The sequence below is a fragment of the Falco naumanni genome, chromosome 6 (genome assembly GCF_017639655.2).
Source record: "Falco naumanni isolate bFalNau1 chromosome 6, bFalNau1.pat, whole genome shotgun sequence".
NCBI lineage: Eukaryota > Metazoa > Chordata > Aves > Falconiformes > Falconidae > Falco > Falco naumanni.
In genome coordinates, this window is record NC_054059.1 from 18,335,072 (window position 1) to 18,355,170 (window position 20,099).

The following is a 20,099-nucleotide window of genomic DNA, read 5'->3' on the forward strand; positions in this document are numbered from 1 at the left end:
GGCAGGTGCCGGTGCGGCCCCGCCCCTTCAGCACCCGCCGCGGGGACAGCGCCCCGCCCGGCCGGCCCCTCGGACCCCGGCCCACCCCCGGCCCCCCGGCCCCCCGGCCCCCCCCGGACCCCGCCCCCCCAAACCCCCGGACCCCCGGACCCCGGCCCTCCAGTCCCCCGGACCACCGGACCCCCGGCCCCTGCCCCCCCGGCCCCCCCCGGCCCCCCCCCCCCCCCGGCCCCCCCCCCCCCGGCCCCGCCCGCCCCCCCCCCCCCCCGCCCCCCCCCCCCCGGCGCCCCCCGGCCCCCGGCCGCGCTGCGGACCCAGTCCCGCCACCCCCGAGGTAGGTACTGCCCCTCTGCCTGCCCACCGCCTTCGGCTAGGAGCGATGGGTGAAGCTGCCCCCACCCCGCCAGCCGCCCTCGCTGCCCCCGTCACCCCCGCGCTTGCCTCGCCCCGCTTGCCGCAGGAGCAGCCAAGCCGTGGCCACAGCCGCCGGCGCCCAGAGGGGACCCGGTTCTCGGGCATTTCCCGGGGGTCTGGCGCTCCTTCTGCCTTCGGTTCCCGCCTGGCTTCCACAGAAACTAACGGAGCAGGTCTTTGGCGGCTGCCTGTTGCCTCCCCAGAAAATGCCTCTTGTTATGTCTGATCATCCTCCGAATGCACTTTTCAATGCGTTTTTGTAGTGAACTTTGTTTCGTCTCAGATGTGGAACAGGATCATGATCTGTTAAGGAGAGAGAGGAGCTATGCAGCACGTTGGACCACAGACCAGAGGAACAGATAACTACTTCATAGTCTAGACCCATACTTCACTATGGATCTGACTTCAGAAGTTGTACTAAAATACATCAAAAACCAATTCGGCATACAAAAACCAGCATCTGACTTGGGTACTTAAGAAAAAATAAATCAACCCTCAAGCATACAATGATACATCTGCTGGCTTCACTGGATCCTCTTTGTTTTTGCACTGGAAGGAGGAGGAAACAACAGATCCCTATTGATTTCTCCATGCTACTTGTGAATCTTGTTTTCTCAAATTTCATATCACATACAGGACATTTTTCATTGGAATTGATCATTGAATACTTCAAACAAAAAGATAACAAAACTTCCAGCACAGCTAGCAGAGATAAGAGATACAGTGGGTGAAATTTGTCCCTATTGGCAAAGCAAAACTCAAGCCAAGTCCAGATTTTGCTTATTTTTTGTTTAGCTCAGAAAAATTCAATCCTGCGTATAATTTCTTATTTTTTTAAACCCAGGTTTTAACTTAGTTAATTTATTGCATTATTTAAAGTCTTAATGCCAACATTGATAAATACTTGTAACATTTTTTCTTTTTTTTGAAAGTGTGTTCAATAAAAATAGAATACTATTTCATCCAATATATCCAACAGTCAGAGAAAAACCTTATTGTCAGGTGAAAGCAACAGCCTGACAGATTAATATAATTTTAGCTAAAGAGAAAATTTTAGGTTGGAAGGCTAAAATTGCCTTGGCATTAATCCATTGTAACATGCAGCATTAGGTTGTGATACATTTTGCAGCGAGGGCTGAGACAAGCTAATGTGTAGCGTACTCCTTCCTATAAAGCAGTCTCCAGGTTAATGACATGCATCCATTTTGCTAATATCAGAGAATGAGATGGTGCCCTCTATGCAATCCAGAAGAAAAGGGAAAAAAATCGCCTTTTTGGAGGTAGAGAGGGGGAGAAGTTACCTTGCAGTCATTATGACTGCCAGGGCACAAGCTTATCACTACAGTGACAACAGGAAAGGAGAAAGAGGTCAGGATACCAGAACTCCAAGACTGTGAAATATGTTGAGAGACTAAGTACCAGAATGATGGTGGCACAACAATTTCTATCTGCAGGAACAAATATGTTGTGATTTAAACTCTATGTCTTATGATGCTATGATCAACCAGAAACAATGGCGTGCAAACTCCATTTCCAGTGCTCCTGAGTTGTTAATGGAAATATTAGAATACCAGAACAGCTACAGGTAACAAAACCCAGTTAAAGCTCAGCTTTCAGATAATTTTCAATACTTATACAATGGATAAGAAATGCTCATTCCTCACCTGACCTTTTTTGATGGATAAGAAACCCAGAAGTTTCCTTAAGATGCTTTAATTTCTGCCACATGCAAAAGGCATTAAATTCCGTATTGCTCTTAAAACCTTTGCCTGTCTTCTCACAGCCATTTCTGTCCCAATGAATAATCACTACTAACTATTGGGTTTATCTTTACTGAAAAGTGCCAGTGATTATTTTCATTAAAAAATAAATCCAGCTGGATAATATTTTGAATGTATCCAAATACTTGGATCTTTCTGGAGTAAAAGGTCTTAGAACTGACAAAAACCCCACCACTACTTTACACAGGTCATCAACAGGTTTTTAAATGCTTATGAAGTTTTTCTGATGGTATGGTGCCTAAAAACATATCTGAGCTAAAGAAGAATATGTCTAGATATTTCTCAAATTTTGTAAAGCTACCAGAATAAATATATATGAATGTTTGCATCAAAAATATTTATATCAAAAAAACAAATTTTTGAATGAAAAATCTTTTTATTAAAATAGCTGAATCTTTAGCTTGATAACCATATTCTCTATCAAGAATTAGTTAACACTTTCTATCTTTAGAATTTTATATCTTAGATAAGCTCTGATCATATCATTTGTGTCTGAAAGATATGCTATTTACTGAACAAAAATCCGGCTACAGAAAAACTCAGAATCATTTGTCAATGAATGTCTCATCTTTTATTTATATTCTCCACACAAAAAGTACTCTTAAGTTAAAGTTATTCCTAGAAACATTGGAATAATTTAATTTTGGAGATCTAAGTGAAAATAAGAAAAGAGAACAAAGAGAACAAAACAGAAGTTTTCTCTTACAAAGAGAAAATTAAGGCCAGGAGCTCCATTTCTAACTATGTCACAGAAGACCTGCAGAAGCCAAAAATGGCCGATGACATTTAGCGGTGTTCCGACCTCAGATTAACTAACACAATTTATCCCACAGGCATTAAGGTAGAAGCAAAAAGACAATTTGTGTTGGCAGGTGGTATTTAACCCCTCATTGGAAAGATGCTGCTTACAGTTTTTCAACGAGCATCACTAACATTACTATTTTAGCTCCTAGTTAGCTGGCCCAAGTCAGAAATACTGTGCCCTTTCCCTTCCAGTTCTCCTCACAGGGATCTTGGCAAGTTTTACACATTAATTGTGGCCTGTTATGTTTGAAAAGTATACATATTCCCCTTTTATACTGACAAAGTTTTCTTAGATAACTATTTACTTTCTACATTCTTGCTCTCCAAGGAAATTTCTTGATATTTACATTCCTGAAATGAAAGTACAGGTTTGCAAAATTTTGACATAATTGACATTTTTCATCAGTGGGTTGAGGCAACATTTTATGGCACAATTAAATGACCACTGAGAATTAATTTGAAACTAGATTACTAGTTTTTAACTTTTTGACTTCTAATTTACTTACATGAACAGAAAAAAAAAATAAAAGACTTTTTGTATTCCATTCTCCCATCTCTGTAATATCATAACTCACTAGCTGGTTGTCCAATAATTTCAAATGTTATAGAAAAATTATATCTTGTTCCACACCATTTAAGTATACTACATTTCCTGTGGCTGAAGAGCAAAAATAGCCTTCCAATGGTAAAGGAATTGCAATATCTATGTAATCAAATCCTGCTGTAATTTCCACAGTTATCTGGGTTTTCTTTTCTTAGAAGAGACAAAGATAATTTCTTGAAATAACAATGACATAATAGCTATACTCAAAAATTAAGCTTACAAATAGGAATATAGGAATTCCTATGTTTTCATTTGATGTTTAAACATTGTTTTCATTTAGGTACTTCTTTTTATTTTTCTTTTAACAAAAAAAGAATATACTCTTTTTTATCTTTTATTGGAAAACTTTAATATACAAACAAATGCATTTTTTTCCTCTCACTTTACACCAGTGTAAACTAGAAGTAATTGCAACAATGTCAAGTAAAACAGCTGTTGGGGGAGGCTAAAGCATAAAGTGATTAAGCACTTCATAAAACTATAGCTGTCGTGATAGTACATCACATGACATTGGGTCAAAGTAAAACCTAGAAAAAATATTTACATAAGGTAAGCAAATAACACTTTGTCTATGAATAATTGGCTTTTCAGAAATATTTGAATGTTTGAGACTGTCTTCTTTCTACGTCAAATGATTTTTACTGAAAAACAAGTCCTCCTGCCCATCTTACCTTTCCTTTTGAAAAATCTGAACTGAAATGCAAGAATAGTGCCCCAGGGAGTGTGTAGCTCAGGTTCTTCTAGACTAGCCGCTTTCTAACCAACAGGCCACATTCCCCTAATAGACTAAGTTTCCAGTGATGCACCATGTTCATTCTTTAAGAAGAAAATTTAAAATGCATGGTAGGAAGCTCCAGGCCATGGAGCTTATCCCATGAATGGAAAATGGATAAATGATTACTTGATCTACTGGTCCAGTGAGATATCATCTCTATAATTCCCAGAGAGAAACACTGTATTTTAATCATTGAAAAGTCAACATTTTCTTGGCATATAAATCAGTTTACTGTTTGTATCATTAGTATTAAATGGCAGCTGAGAGAAAAATCTTGAAAGCAAGAAAGATAACCAATGTTTTATCTTTTAAAAACCCTTAGAGATCTTCTAGAGCAACACTTGCAGACATTATGGACTAAAATGAGCTACCAAAGTTAAAATGTTCTGTTCTTCAGGGGTGCTGACATTTGTTATTCCTATTGGCCTGAGTAGGAATTTTGAGCTTATAGCACCTTTGAGCATCACATAAGTTTTATTTAAGTAGTTATTTTTTAGGCACTCGAGTTTGAAGAAAAAAAATAATTGGCTGTTTAGTGTAGTCTTATGAAAACATGAGTGATTTGCAGCACTTTGGATTCACATCTTAGAAGCATGTCTGTGCTTAGAAAAGTAATGTGGAATCTCCCCACATCAATCTGAAGTGAAAGTTCCACAATGAACGTAGAATTTACTACAAGTGAATTAGCAGAAAAAGAAGTGCAAAGTAATTCCAGAATATCACTAGTGCATAAGCATTCCTTGTAAATAAGTCACTGATTCATAGAAACGGGATATAAATAAATGATGTTTGAGACTTCTTTGAAATACTTAGAGTTCTTTATATGATACATTTTAGAACATTCCACAGCATCTAAAATATATAAAAATAAATATCTACAGTATATACAAAGTATGATACAATCCAGTCTTTAAAAAGACTTGTAAAGACATGTTCTTTAGCTCATACTGAGGTAAGTAGGTTTCTGTAAAGACTGAGAAGAAATAGGAGAGGCAGTTGTTTTGAAGGAATCCCTTTGTCCCGTTGCTGTGGTCTGTAAAACAGCTAAAAGCATGTGCCATTCTCTGGTGGCCTTACATGTACTGAGCCAAAGTCATCCTTGCTGTAACTCCATCGAGGTAAGTTTTGTTATACTAGGGACAAATTTGTCCCAGTCTGCATTCTCTGTGTTGCCAGTGCCTTCTGCAGAAATCCTCATGGCTTCATCTAAATTTGAAGTCATGTTCATCCCTGGTATGTGGAGATGCAGTTCCACTGATTTCAATGGGCTGAGTGTAGCTGGGATACCTGTAAGATAGAGTTTTTAAGATTATTTTACTGTTTGTATCAGGTAGCTGACTGGCTCACCCTGTGATTGTCACTCTCTGAACACTATGCAGGTAATGATCTATTAACAAAATGGGCTGCCAGAAAATGTTACTAATTGCACTTCTAAATGTCAAACTAAGACTTCTTGACTTAAGTCTAAGCAGATTTCTGATGCACAAACCTCAGTTTTCTTACTTTTAAACATTTTTAATGTGTTCCATTACTTATTATTATTTTGTAAATTGCCCTGTGGTTCCTTATCCAGATGCCACTGTGACCAGCAGAGCACTACAGCTTCCTGTGTACAAGCCAGTCAATCATAGAATCAGAATAGTTTGGGTTGGAAGGGAACTTTAAAGATCATCTAGTCCAACCTCTCTGCCATGAGCACAGGACAGCAGGGAGAAGAGAATTATGACAAATAATAGATGTAGAGTAAAACATAATCTACAGCCACAGTGTCATCTGTGTTTCATGGCTGTAACCTTGCTTATGCCATACATATAGGAATGGCAACACTACTGGAGAAGAGCAAGCTGAATGCAGGACAACAAACCCCTAAACATTCTTTCTATAGCAAGTGAAAAGAACAGACTTCTTCAGAGGTAATTAATTTAATTATTTTTAGATATGTATTTTAGGAACACATTAGCTCTTCTTGGAGATACCAATTTCTCTGTTATCAATATACAGCTTGTATAGTCCTAACCTAGAGTGTCTGGGGGAGCTTCTGGACAACAAAAAAGTCACATCCCTAGGAAAGGAGGGATGAATCCTGTACTTGCAGTGTCTTGTAAAGTCCTTCTGGGATATTACAGATAATGTAATAAGAAATAGAAAAAAAAAAATTAGGCCATTTTTTACCTATTCACAAAGCTAGGGAACTGCACAATCATTTCGCTGTTTACCCAGAACTGGGAAAGTTTGAACTTCTGCTTTTCATTTCAGACTGTGTTCAATTGTTTATCAACCTGTACTGCAGAAAAATCAAAAGTAGCTTCCCAGCTGTTCCTGAATACATACAACACCCACCCAACATGAAAAAGAACAGAAAATATGAGAAAATAAATTAATGTGAATTTCTTATCTGATCAGGCCAACTCACACCAGAATGTGTGGTAAGCAAATGATTCGAAATTGTCAAGGATGTTCAGGTAGTTCAACCTGTACACCCAATTTTGGTTATAATAATTGTTATTAAATATATCACAACTTCAGAGAATTAGCTCTGAGTAGAATACAGCTGTTTATAAACACACTGCAACTCCAGGGAAAACAATTTTCATACTTTCAGGTACCTGCTCTCTATTTACTTAGGAGTCTAAAGGAAGCAGGGGTCCAAAGAAAATATTTATATAAAATATGATTACCTTACCCTTTCCCCAATTGCAACTCAGCTCTTGAAATAAATTAGATGAAATTTTGTTTCATCAATATATAACCAAAGTTGTAGCATATTCTATAAGATATTTCTTGTAAGTTACTTTTCCTACAGTCAGCTCTTAATTATAAACACTTCTCTCATTGCATTGTGCTCAGATTCAGATATTGTTGTATGCACAATTAAATTTTACTTCCACAGCACCAAAAGACATAGCGACAAGTATACTACCAGTGGGTAATAGATGCAGTACCATTTGCTGGAAGTGTGTTTATGTTGGTCAATACAATATGTTCTGAAAGTTTTGAAACATTATCAAAATTGCTGATCTGGGTGGTCAACGATTTCCGACTCTCTGTACTGGCACGACCTCTGGTGAGCCGTTCATCATGGTGACTGCGAATGCCAAAGATGCAACAAGAAAATGCTGCTTTAAATTCTTCTCTGAATTTCCCTGCCAACCACAAAAAAGACTCATGAAAAAAACTGTACTAGAAACCGTGTTTCATCAACTTTATAGATTAGAAAAAAAAGCAGCTATCTAAAGCAAAATTAACCCAAAACACCCAGATGTTCTTCTAACGCAGAAGTAGGAAATCACAATTTCAACACCCTGGAGAAAGAGAAAAAATATAACCTTTGTAAGAAGATACGTGAGGTGTAGTATGAAGCCTAAATTATCCTTGGCTAGACAGAACAGACAAACTAGAATAATTTATGAAATCATGTCACGGAAAGTCTGTTGATTAATAACATATCTAACAGAAACAAGTAATTGAGCAATCACAGCCTTAAATGACATGTGAAATGAGAGGGCATGACCGACTTGTATTTCAACCTGAATACATTTTAAAAGAAGATTTAAAGTGTTTGGCAACCCAGTAGTCTGCTCTGGGGCTCAGAGCAAATTGTTCAGATCATCCTCACACTATACACCGAAAAAAACTGCAGCAGGGAAATACGTAGTGAGGATCAATAGACTTTTGCCTCCCTGTATTTTGCTGTCATTCATGGTTTTGAAGCTGATTCTGTAGTCCACAGCCAAATAAGACAAATACAAACTAAGATAAATCTATACTATACATCCTGGCTGGTTCTTTGCTCTTGAACCTAGCTGGCACAGTTCAGCCATGCAAGCACTATTAAAGACTCACCACCTCCAAACCCCAGTACCTGCACATAACCTGCAAACTAGGGACAGTCCCTGGCCTGTGCTGCCTCCCAGGCAATATCCAGGGAGACCAAAGCCATGCCAGGGAATTCTCTGCCAAATTAATGGCATGGACAGTCAAATTCAAGCACTTGGACGCGGGCCCTGGCACTGTTTAGTTTAGTTGTAGGTAGATAGCCTAAAGGTAATACTTCAGGCAGCTTGTTCCAAGAAGAGGATCTAGCTCCCACTGGAGGAGCTGGGCTGATGTTACACAGTCATTAATCTTATTTGCTATGGCTCATTACATTCAAACTATACATTAAATTTAAATTCTATGTAACTGTAACTTACCACTGAGGAAGTTATAAATAATAGGATTGGCTGCACTGTTTGCATATACAAGCCAGTGTGAGAACGTGAACCAGGCATATACAGTTTCTCTATCATCGGCTTGATTAAACATCCCAAAAACCCTACAGAAAAAGAAAAACAAAACTGAAAGATGGCAAAACTAGAAAACATGTAAAAAGATTTGGTGACTTCTAGACTAATTTTATCTCTGATGACCTATTTGCAGTATCACAGAAAAGCTGATTCAACAGTGCTGGCTTTCTTGAGGCAATGAAGTCCTCTCCCTGTCCCTCAGCCTCCTGTCTTGGTGGTTTAGCACAAAAGAGACAATCAGCACTTTACTTTGCAATGGTGCAGATGCATCACTTTTCTGCTAAGTAACCAAAGTCAGCTGGTGTCAGATAAGCCAAGGAAAGAAGGGAAAAGTTGCTTTTGACCTATTCACATCATTGAGGTTCCCTGCTCTAGGCCCACTCTCAAATAAACATGGGCTTTGGAACTGAAAAGTCACTGAGCTGGCCACAAAGCTGAGGGCACAGTAGCAGCTTCTGCCCTCTGGAGAAATCTGCTTTTCCCAGACTCCTTATGCCTAAATTTTGCTATTTAAGTGAAAATCTAGCTATGGGTCTACTCTGCTGTTGTAGTCGAGGCAGCCTGTGCAGTTCCTCTGTGATTCAGATTGTAGGTTGCCTGAACTGTCTTCTGGAAGTATTTCTTCCTCTCACATTGCCTACCAAAGGACTTGAGGATTAAAAGTATTCAAACTAGGCCTCAGGAAAGCTCCAGAATTGAGTGGCATTTATTTAAACCTTCATACCCAATGTGAACCTATTCCTTTAAAACTAAAACATTACTCAAGCACCAGTAACAGGCTGCTTATTTTTTAGGATGTTCAAATCTTCTGCTAATAGGTCATTATTTATCAGTACTCCAGAGGGCTCATGAGATATAACTATACCAAAGCCTTAGCCTGTCAGGCACTGTACAAAACTGAAAAAGCATACACAATTATGTCTCAAATGAACTGGAGAGAAAAGGGTAAAAAAGAAAAACATAGCTTCGTAGGCAAACTGAAGAGTTAGCCTAAGGTGTCGAAATTGTACGTGACAGGGGTTGGGTTTGAACCCAGCATTTCACAATCCTGGGGGCAAAACCACAACACTACACCCTCCTGCTAACTTTCAGCTGCTGCTGTAGGTAAATGCACTTCCAGGGATGCGTTTACACAAAACAAGCTGTAATCCCATGTAAATGACAGGTTTTAATGAGGAGACAGGCTAGATCATTTTCATGAGGAGGAACTTGTTAAAAAGGGTTCCACAATCTGGTCTTTAGTTTAAGTAGTATGGATAAATTAGATTTTGTTGTTGTTGTTGTTGCAACTGTATGCTTATTTTCAGTTTCTTTGTTGAGAAATAAGTAAGCTTATCCTTCAGAAGTATCTGCCAGAATCACAGGAAACTCATAACAGAGGATTGTTTTTACACAGAAAGCTCTACCAAGTGTTTACCTTTTCAATACATTGAGGATGCTAATTGGTAGATAGCAAAGTGCAAAAACCAGGAGGACAACCATCAGCATACGTGCTGTTTTCCTTCTTGCACGGATCTGTTTTATTTCAGCTGCCACAGCACTAATCTTTGACTTCGTTGATTGTCCTAGCACTCGGGGCTGTGCTGAGGACTGCAGAGGCTTCCATTTTTTCTGAACAACAGAAGAAGTTCCTGGGATCTAAGAAAGACAAAATAAGGGGCACTTTGAAAAATTAGCATTGCGGGTAGCTTTAACAAGAAAAAATAGACATGTTGACGTACGCAATGTAAGCTTGCAGGGAAAAGTAGGGGTTTTTAATAAATTAACTGATGTAGCTGTAAAAACAAACCCAGTTTTAGACACACTTCAAGGACTGCAAAAAAATTTGCGTTTTATCCAAATATAATTGATATATTTAAGTTTTCTTTACTTCCCACATACCTTGTGTTTTCAGACTATCACACTTACCATCCCTATTGCTGCAATTATGTTGTTATAAAGTTGCACATTGAATGTTTTGTTGTATGGCAGAGTAGTTTATCCCATTAACATGCTGTTAATTTTAAGTACTAAACAGCTTTTCAGCATTGGAAAACAAAAATTTAAAGCCTACATATTTAAGTGCCATAAAACTTCCAAATACTCAATCTAGATGACAATGAAGCAGCTAAAGAAAACACAGCTGAAGTATGGATGTCTCTGCAAAGCTCTTCAAAACTGAATGTATATACAGTGAGAAATAGAGGGGAATCATGGAAGAGTACCAAGACACAGGAAGAATTAGGTTAGCCAAAGACACCTTGCGATGGGTAGATGTAGCACCATGCTATTAAAAGAAAAATCTCTGGTTTTGTTTCCTGTGCCCTCACATTAGCCAAGCCAAATAAAGCAATTTTGCTTCAGTTCTTCAAAATTATTTCCTGCCTTCAGCCAAATGTGAAAGACTACAGATGGCAGGGAATTTCTCAGAGAACTTTATTACAATGACGTTAATGATGTTTTCAATGTTACACATTGTGAAAACCTTTTGGGTAGAAATATAGTTTTATTCACGTGTAATACAATTATCTGTGAGGTGACTAGTGTCATGAGTGTAAAATAATTCATGTTTAAATGTATCTTAAAAATTCAAATTGTCTATTGTAACAGTTAAAAAATGAGGACTTTTCCACACAAACTGACCAGAAAAGAGTGACATTTTGGGATATTTATTTCAGAAAAAAAGTAAGCTAAAAAGGGAATACTGTTAAAAGCATGCACATTCAGAATTGTTCTAGAACAGTTATTATGTTGGTTTTGGTTTATTTTTTATTCTCAATAGCTTCTTTGCACAGACAAGCCCTTAATTCAGCATTTTTGTGCACCATCAAACCTGATTTACAACTATTGGAACGTTTTGGCAAAGTTGTGTTGTAATGAACAGGAAATCAATGAAGCAGAACAAGGATTATGTTATAACATTTATTTTTTACTAATGTGCATATGGACTTAAAGCAAAAAAAAAAAAAACAAACCAGCTTGTACTTACTCCTACTGCGAGTTCCCACTCATTCTGCTGAAATCAGCAGTATCAGTTTCATACCCGGACATGTCTGTCCTACTGCAAGGGATTTACCCTGCTTGGCCGTAGGGTGCAGTACCGCAATGTGTCTTTGCCACACACTGCTGAGGTAATATGCTGTCTAAGATTCTGATTCTAGCTTATCAAGGGTACTTTGATGTTCTGTTCTCTATATTTGAAGCAGAAGTTTTCCTTCCTTTTCAGTCATATTGAGTTACCATATTGTAGCAAGAACTGGAGATAGAAGCAGAGAAATTCAGCCACGTCTCTCCCTCATGATTATGTCAAGTATTCACTTAAAGAAATCTGTGACCAGCTTTCATGTAGGTAGGAGCAATTTAGATGAAGAGACACATTATTGTGGCTCAAAATTGTGGACGGTTATTTCTACAGAAATGCTGGACATGACTGCATGGTTTGTACCTTTGTGTGATGTCTTTTCTGGTATTTAAGCAGTGTTTAATACCAAGAGGTGATCAAAGGTAGAACTATGTACAGTCTCACTGTACTATGTATTAAATTGCTACAACTTAAGGAGTTTGTACTGCTACTGTTACACCAATATGCAATAATACAGCAAGACTTTTATCAGGAAAGAAAACCACAGAAGAGCTTTATACCCACAGATGCATAGCTGAAACAGTAGGTGTGGCACTTAGGGACATGGTTTAGTGGTGGACTTGGCAGTACTAGGTTAATGGTTGGACTTGATGGTATTGAAGGTCTTTTCCAACCTAAATGATTCTATGATTATGTATGTACAAGTATACACATGCCAGCATAATACATATTTGCTTTTCAATAATGAATCAATTATAGAGATAATAGTGGAGAACCTGTGTAATTCCAATGATCTACTAAAAGACACTAGGTGTGTCCAAACAGGTACTAACCATTGCAGTTATTTTCTTATGTATCTTTGCTCTATCCCGTCAAATTATTGTCATGAGGTTTATAACCAGAGGAAAATATAATAACAACTTGCAAAGATTGTAAGGGTGTATTTTACCTGCCAAAATGAGAATCGGTAGGGTTCCTAGTTATTGATAGGAGTAGGCTTTAGTGTCAATGCATTTGGACATCAGTAAATTGAGGCATAAGGTATGGAACTTCATAATACAAATTATGTATCAACAGTTTTATCGTAAGTCCATCCGGTCTTATTCATTTGTTCAGAATTTTTAATCTACTTAAATCCACAAGAGAACATAGCCTTCCTTCAAAGTCACTACTTCCTCGCTAATAATTAAAATAAATTACTCAAGATCTGTTGTATTTGTGGCATGATTGTTCTTGTCTTTACAAAGTTCAAAGATTGCAAAGCTTATATTCAAAGAGCTGCTTGAAAGACACAATCAATAATTTTAAGGGCTATTGCACAAAGTACGGTAAGGATAGCTTGTAAATCTATCTTACCTTTAGTCATCTGAAAATTTGCATGCACAACGCACTCAATTTTAAAAAAGAACCTTTATTAAAAGCTTAAGGCATAGAAGGCATCTGCCATTTGCTGTGTTTTTTCTGTCATGTACATCTGGAAGGCTTATTGCACCTTGCAATAGGATCACTATATTAACTGAAGTTCTGGTGAACAGCATGATTTCTTAATTGAAGCTATTATCAAATAATACATTTAAAGCACTGTATTCATTTGCTCTACATGACTGATTATGGCACACCTGTTGCACTTAGAAAAATGCCTGATGTCTGCAGCCAAGTCACAGCTGATAATAGATATGCTGTGGTTTTAATTTCACTTAGTGCAACCTCTTATACATAGTGCTATCATCTATGCTAGGAAACGAGACAGCTGTAATTTTACATCATTGATAGCACTAAGCCTGTAGCATTATTTGTCTTTTTGCCACTGAAAAAAAAAAAAAAAAAAAGGGATCATCCTAACCTTGTCAGCATGCAAGATGTACATAGAGAAGAAATATTGTTAAGAAATAGCTCAGCTAATACAATCGTGGGAAAAAAAACCCAATAAAACAAATAGGTTTCCAATCGTCCAACTTCTGCTCTGAATCTGAACCAGCATTTTCAAGCTATAGGCAGGTTAAGAACAATTGTTCTGCATTTAATTAATGGAGAGTTTGAGAGAACAAGTAAACTGTAAAGAATGTATAGAAGAGAGGGTTAAGAAGCAATATGGTGATAAGGTCATCGGGTACTACAGGACAGATAACTATTCAGCAATACTGAGCATCTTAAAGATATATTAAACTGAATTTAATTTCAAAACTAACCAAGCAAAACCTTTGTTCTGGGGAGCAGTCCCTTCAGATTGTAAAGGTTAAATTTTACCTTCAGGCTACCTTGTTATTTAAACTTGTAAGAAATTACAAGCAAGTATAATAATTTAAAGATAAACAGCAAATGGGGTTTAATCTAATCTGATAAGAAGTGAAAATAATTGGTATTAGGATGTGTTGATGATAAGAGAATGCCTTAAACCAGATTTGTTTTTTTCCTGTTTTAGTTATTTGCAAGAGACTTGTTTTCTCAGTATAAGATTTTATTTTTGCTTTTAACATATGTATATTTAGAAATCTAAAATCTGCTTGTGATTTCTCTGATGGATCAGTTTAAACTGCATGAAAAATGCTCCTGGTATTATTGGTCAGGACAGGCTAACTCAAATTTGGATGGTATCAGACATAATGGTGAAACTGAAATGATTCATGCAGATATCTTGATGGAAATATCAGCCACTGTTAGAGCTATTTGAGAAAACAGGAGAGGGAATACCTTGCATAATGTCTTCAATGGGATGAGTTTATTGTCCTTTACAGAATGACAGGGAGGGGGTAGGAGAGAACTACAACTATAGATAAATCCTGAACAAAGCAGACGACAGCAGAGAGAACCATGGACTGATGCATGACAGATTAGTGTTCACAGCCAGGAAACTATTCTCAGGCTGACACAATGTCAAAATGTTGGAGGGGAAAAAATATTCCTGAAAAAATTCACATAATTTTTGCCACTTCAATTCAAACATTCTTTGTGTTCTTGCTTGCTTGGGGTTTTTTGTTTAGTATTTTCCCCCCTGTATTTTTAACTTGAAGCTTGAAAAAACCAGATATTCACATGTGAAATCATGCCAATTATTTGTCAATAATTCACATAAACTGTTGTTACTGGCAACAGCCAGCTTCACATCAGGCAATTTCAGTCTCACAGTTCTGATAGCTGGACATTCTAATCTAACTTCTGTTCAGATTGGACCTGCTATGAACCTGAGACTTCATAGAATGAAACATAAAAATAAAATATTTAACAGACTATTTACAAAAGTAGAAGGTCAATCCCCACTTTTGACTGCTACAGGAGATTTTAGTGGTATAAGGTCACCTAAGGCATTTTGGTAAGCATTTCAGATACAATGGGAGGGATCTTTCCTCTGCCTATAATCAATCTTTCTGTTGCCTTTTGCCCTCTCCCCCTCCAAACCCTTCGCAGACATGAGGCAGAAGGGGTTCACATTCAGCCTGACTGCCTTCATTTTTTAATGAATCTCAGTGCCTACCCAAGGTCACTGTGAGCCAACGGTGTCTCTGAACCTGGTAACAGTGCTGAATGGGCAAACAGAGAAGAAGGTTGTACATGGGAATCTGCACATAAACACGACAGAAAGCAAGCAGAGCTGGTGTTAAGTGACTTACCTGGCGACACCACAGCTTTCGAAATATTTGCAAATAGGCCAACACCATAAGACACAGTGGTGCCATGTATGTTACCAGAAAAAAGCACGTGTGATATATTTTGGGGTATACCTCAGCTGGAAAGATAATTCAAATAAGAAAAGAGCATTTAAATATACATACATCAAAATCACTTTAAGCTAAATTATTCATAAAGGTATGCATGTTTTTCAAACATAATAGGTTCTAATGGAAGATATCTCCAATAATATTATGGTCAGAATTGTTTTTTTAATAACTTCAATATAAATTCTGTATCTATTATAAACATGCTTTTATCTCGAGCATCTCCTCTATCACAGTATTGCTTTCATATCACATTATTACTTTAGGTATGAAGCCTTAAGAATTTTTGCTTTTTATGAAATCAGTGAAAGATAGAAAATTCCATTACCTAACAATAGCTGACTAATTATCTAACCTAGGCCATCTTTGTTGTATTTAACAGGTTGTGTAACTGTCTTCAGTTTTAAATCTGCAAAGATTACTATGTACCCCTGAGTAAACTGCAGTCTCTCACCTATAAACAGGATGTAGACTACAGCACACAGGATGCTGATGGACAGAGAGACAGACCTTTCTTACATCACTTTTTGCGGGCAGAATAAACATGATAAGACTCAGTGATTTATTATTATGATTACATTTTTAAAAATAGAATTAATTTGGTCAAGTGCTCTAAACTTAGGAAATTTCCAAAATTATTTTTGACTCAGCTTTAACAATAATGACTTTGCTACTACTGTATCCTAGTTTCCTGTGTATCTCTTTTCAAAAGACAACTTATGAATGTTATTTGCTTAGAGACAAACATCTTACAAGTGTTGTGAGTGTATAGTGTTTTAAGAATGTTACCTCATAAGCTTCATTATTAGATTTTAGCAGAATGCACAGTGGGTTTCTGAAAAACTTGCTTTCACTTTTGTTACATCAAATTTAGTTTGATATTACCCAATGTTTGTATTAATGACAACATTTATGGATGACCTCAGAAAAGGAATTCACATTAAGGAGAGTGACAATACATAGCAGAGGAGAAACTGTGCACCCCATGAGCAGTTCTACTGCATAGTAAACCTAAGTATTGCATTTTGGCTTGAGTAAAGAAGAAATGTTTATGGTAATTTCCAGAATTTCGAATGTTTCAGGATGGTAAGATCCGAAACTGAAACTGTATTGACTGTAGTTCTAATTAAAAAAAAAAAAAAAAAAAAAAAAAAAAAGGCAAAAGGATTTGCATGAGATCAAAACATTGGTAAGTCAAACCTATTTTCTGCCTCAAAGTGACTAAGATTGTGGACCTTATCAAACAAGAAGTCCCTTTGCACACCAGGAGAATCCCTGAGAGTTTGATGAGACAAGGACATACAAAGACTTGGACCATAACTCTCTTAGCAGGGAAGAGTACACCATCTCATCAGCTCCAGGCTCACCCTCGAACCCACTCTCAAGTCATATCATGCTCAGTGTTGGGCCTGATAGTGTCATCTGGTTCACCAGCTAGAAAAACTTCAGTACCAGGGAAAGAGAAACTTCTTATAGCAAAATCCAGCCCATGTTTGTTGCTAGCGAAGGTAACAGAGACATTGCCATTGACATTTGACAGCTCTGATGGATCAAGGTTCAAAAAAATTCAGATAAGCAGCATTTGCCTCCTTACTTGCTCTAACATCCTGTAGCAAAACCAGCTTACCAACTCTTAACTAGCAGCCGCAGCTACTAGATCCTGTCAATGCCCCTGGGGGAGGCAGACCATTTGGAGCAGGTCTTTCATAATTTATAACCTGGGTTTGTGTATTGACTGATGATCTCAAACTTGGTTTTGCATTCCAGAAAATGCAGCCTCACAGCAGTCCTGTCAAACACAGGAATAATAACATGCATGCTTCATAGGTGGAGAAATTAGGGAGAAACTGGAGTAACGTGACTTACTGGGATCACAGGAGGTCACAGCTGAAAGTACATTCTTTCTGCTCAGAAGGAGGTGCCACCTGCCCCATCAACACTCTGCAGGCAACCAGGCCCCTTTCAGGTAGAAGGACGGTACATATTTAAAAGGCCATCTGGAGTTTATGGCTTCCAAATTAGCATTCCAAGTAAAGTGAAACATTAAATGAGCCTAGCTATCTACAAAGAACTGATGGACCAAGTTGGAGGAAGATCCTAACACTTGTCTTTGAAGTTTAGCCACCTGGAAAGTGCCAGCTGCTAAACATCAAAGGAAACCTACCCTTCCTCCACCCAGGGCAAAGCCCTTTGTAGAACGTTTCCCTAAGAAGCATGACTCTGTTTAGCTTCTCAAGCCAAAAAAAAGCTTTAAAGTTGTTTGACAATCACAGCAGCAAGAAGGAGGAAGGGCTGGTTTGGGATACCATTCATTTATCAAGTGAGTTCCAGGCTCCTTGAATGAGAAAATCAGTCAGTCTATGGTCCTGATGATATATCACCTGCCTGGCTGGGACTGCTGGACCTCTTACTGCCAAGCAGAAGAGGAGAAAAGTGTCTTTGCCTTCAATGGTCACATAATGGACTTCAGAATAGGCAGAGATCGTTCTTAGCTAGAGTAACAATCCCCTTAAGAAGAAATTAATGATTCTCACATCACTGGCAGCTATTTTACAGAAAAGAGAGAAGGGATGAAAAGCGAGCAGGTGGTCATGGGGATTGGACTGGAGTGAGACCCATGCTCCTACTCAGCACCAGTCATACCGTATGATAACTCCACCTGATAGAGGATCACTATGCTAAAACAAGCCCCCTTCTGTCTGCTGCAGGGCTATTTTAAATTTTTCTAAAGCTTCCTTCTCAGCATTGTTTTCCAGTCCTGGACAGTTGTTCAATGAAGCAAGGAGGTAGAAGACTGAAACTTCAGCTTCTGGATTTTTGCCAGAATTTTACTACATTTGTGTAAATACATATATACATACATGTATACATATACATACAAACTGAAAACAACCCAGACTCAAAAGGTTTTGATATATCTAGCAAATGAAAAATTCCCTTAAGCCATAGGTGCATAATGAAATTGGTACTTTTGACAGCTTCCCTAAGAATAGGGAAAAACAACAAGACTATCAAGTTTGTTGAGCCTTAGTAGAGAGTTCCCAGGTTGTCTAGTCTCGGGAAGATACCTGTGAGGTTTTGGAGTTACTAACATGAAGCAGCAATGCAGATATAAGAGTATACTTTAGAATAAAGCTTAATAAATAGGGATGTTAGGGAAGTGGATGCCCATAGCAGAGAAAATTTGACCACACAACACAGTCCTTTCCAAACTATGTTCCTGTGTCAGAGTATTTATAGTTATCCAATACTAAAATTACATTTTCAAAGCTGATATATTATGCTTATCAATTTATGATAGCATCAAGCATAATTTTAGTATTAGCAATATTATTACTTCTTTCTGCATTAAAAAGTCCCACAAGTTTTTCCTTAAATTCTGGACACTTGGATAAACAGGATGTATAAACCTTCCTGTAATAATGCAATTTCCAGCTATTTGTTTCCCAGAATTAAGACAATATGGTTTTGTATTATTTTATGAGTAGTCTAAGAGGAAATGGAACACAAACTCTTCCCTTTGTTTCCATTCAACCATGCAGTTTTGGGAAAGGATTATCTCCATATTCTTTTTATCATTTCCAAAGGGGTTGGCTAATGCACTTTGGCTAACACTCGTTCTGCAAACAGCTCTAAGAAAATGCATTTAGCTGACTTGGACACATGGTGAACTCATTTTAATATATGTTTCTTTTATTTTGGCACTTTATCATCAAATTCAGCTCATAGCAATTACAGACTATTATGGAACTGTGGCCAACACTGGCTCCTTAAGTGAGTCTGCACAGGTCACATGTTGGAGCCTTCTGCATTCCCAAATAAAATATTGTTATTAGACAGTACTCGAAATGAAAAACCCTCAGCCTAGAGTTGGCAATGAATTTTATATTCAAGAATGCCAGAAGCAATTAAAAAGAAATTGAGCTCCATTTGCAGTCATTGGCAGCTCTCCAGCAGCATGCTTGAAATCTTACCAGTAAGGGTGGCCACTATTTGTTCACCATTAAGGACCCCAAGTGTCACAGTGCTGATCAGACCTTCCTTACAGACACTTGCCAGACGTGTATGGTTTTCAGCAGCTGGACCTAAGTCTGGGTAGGGTACAGTGCTGTCTCCTGCTTTGGCATCCCTGACATTTTCCTGGACATGGCTTACCATCAGTCCTCCATTGCACCTCATGTTTCAGTGACCCTGAGTTCCCAAAATTACAACAGACTTCCAAAACACTTTGGAAAGTATCATTTAGCACCCCTTTTTTGCAGTCCCAGCCTTAACAATTCACAGTTTAACATCCTTGGGATCTACAGTGTACACGATGCTGTGCAAAGAATTCATTAGATATACCCTAATTTTAGACAGCATAAATTATATACAGTTCTAAACAAAAGAGTAAACACCCAAATATAAACGCTTTCCTCTAAAACTGACTCTCCTATAGGATTCACTCTTGGTCTCTTGAGAGTGTGCAATATCTACACCTCCACTTTCTCTTTGCAAATACAGTTTTCATAGGATAATGAATTTCTTTCTCCTTCAACCTCCTCGCCGTTAGTTTTCTTTGACTAGTTTTCAATATTCCCCTAGTCAAAAAAGGGAAAACAAAATCCAACAAAAATGCAACTACTTTCTTTGAGAACATTAGCTCTTTACTCTTTCTGGCC

General features: G+C 38.0%; 1 protein-coding gene across 1 annotated transcript in view; it reads right to left on the bottom strand.

Moving 5' to 3' along the window:
- Positions 1-5,181: 5,181 nt before the first annotated feature.
- HCRTR2 (hypocretin receptor 2) overlaps positions 5,182-20,099 on the bottom strand; it is a 34,879-nt gene continuing 19,961 nt past the window's right edge. Inside the window, exons 4-8 of the mRNA XM_040598955.1 lie at positions 15,334-15,449; positions 10,082-10,302; positions 8,572-8,693; positions 7,321-7,521; positions 5,182-5,665 (exon numbers count right to left, since the gene is read on the bottom strand). Coding sequence (XP_040454889.1) covers positions 5,472-5,665; positions 7,321-7,521; positions 8,572-8,693; positions 10,082-10,302; positions 15,334-15,449 — 854 coding nt within the window. The 3' untranslated portion in view covers positions 5,182-5,471. The remainder of the gene's footprint in view (positions 5,666-7,320; positions 7,522-8,571; positions 8,694-10,081; positions 10,303-15,333; positions 15,450-20,099) is intronic.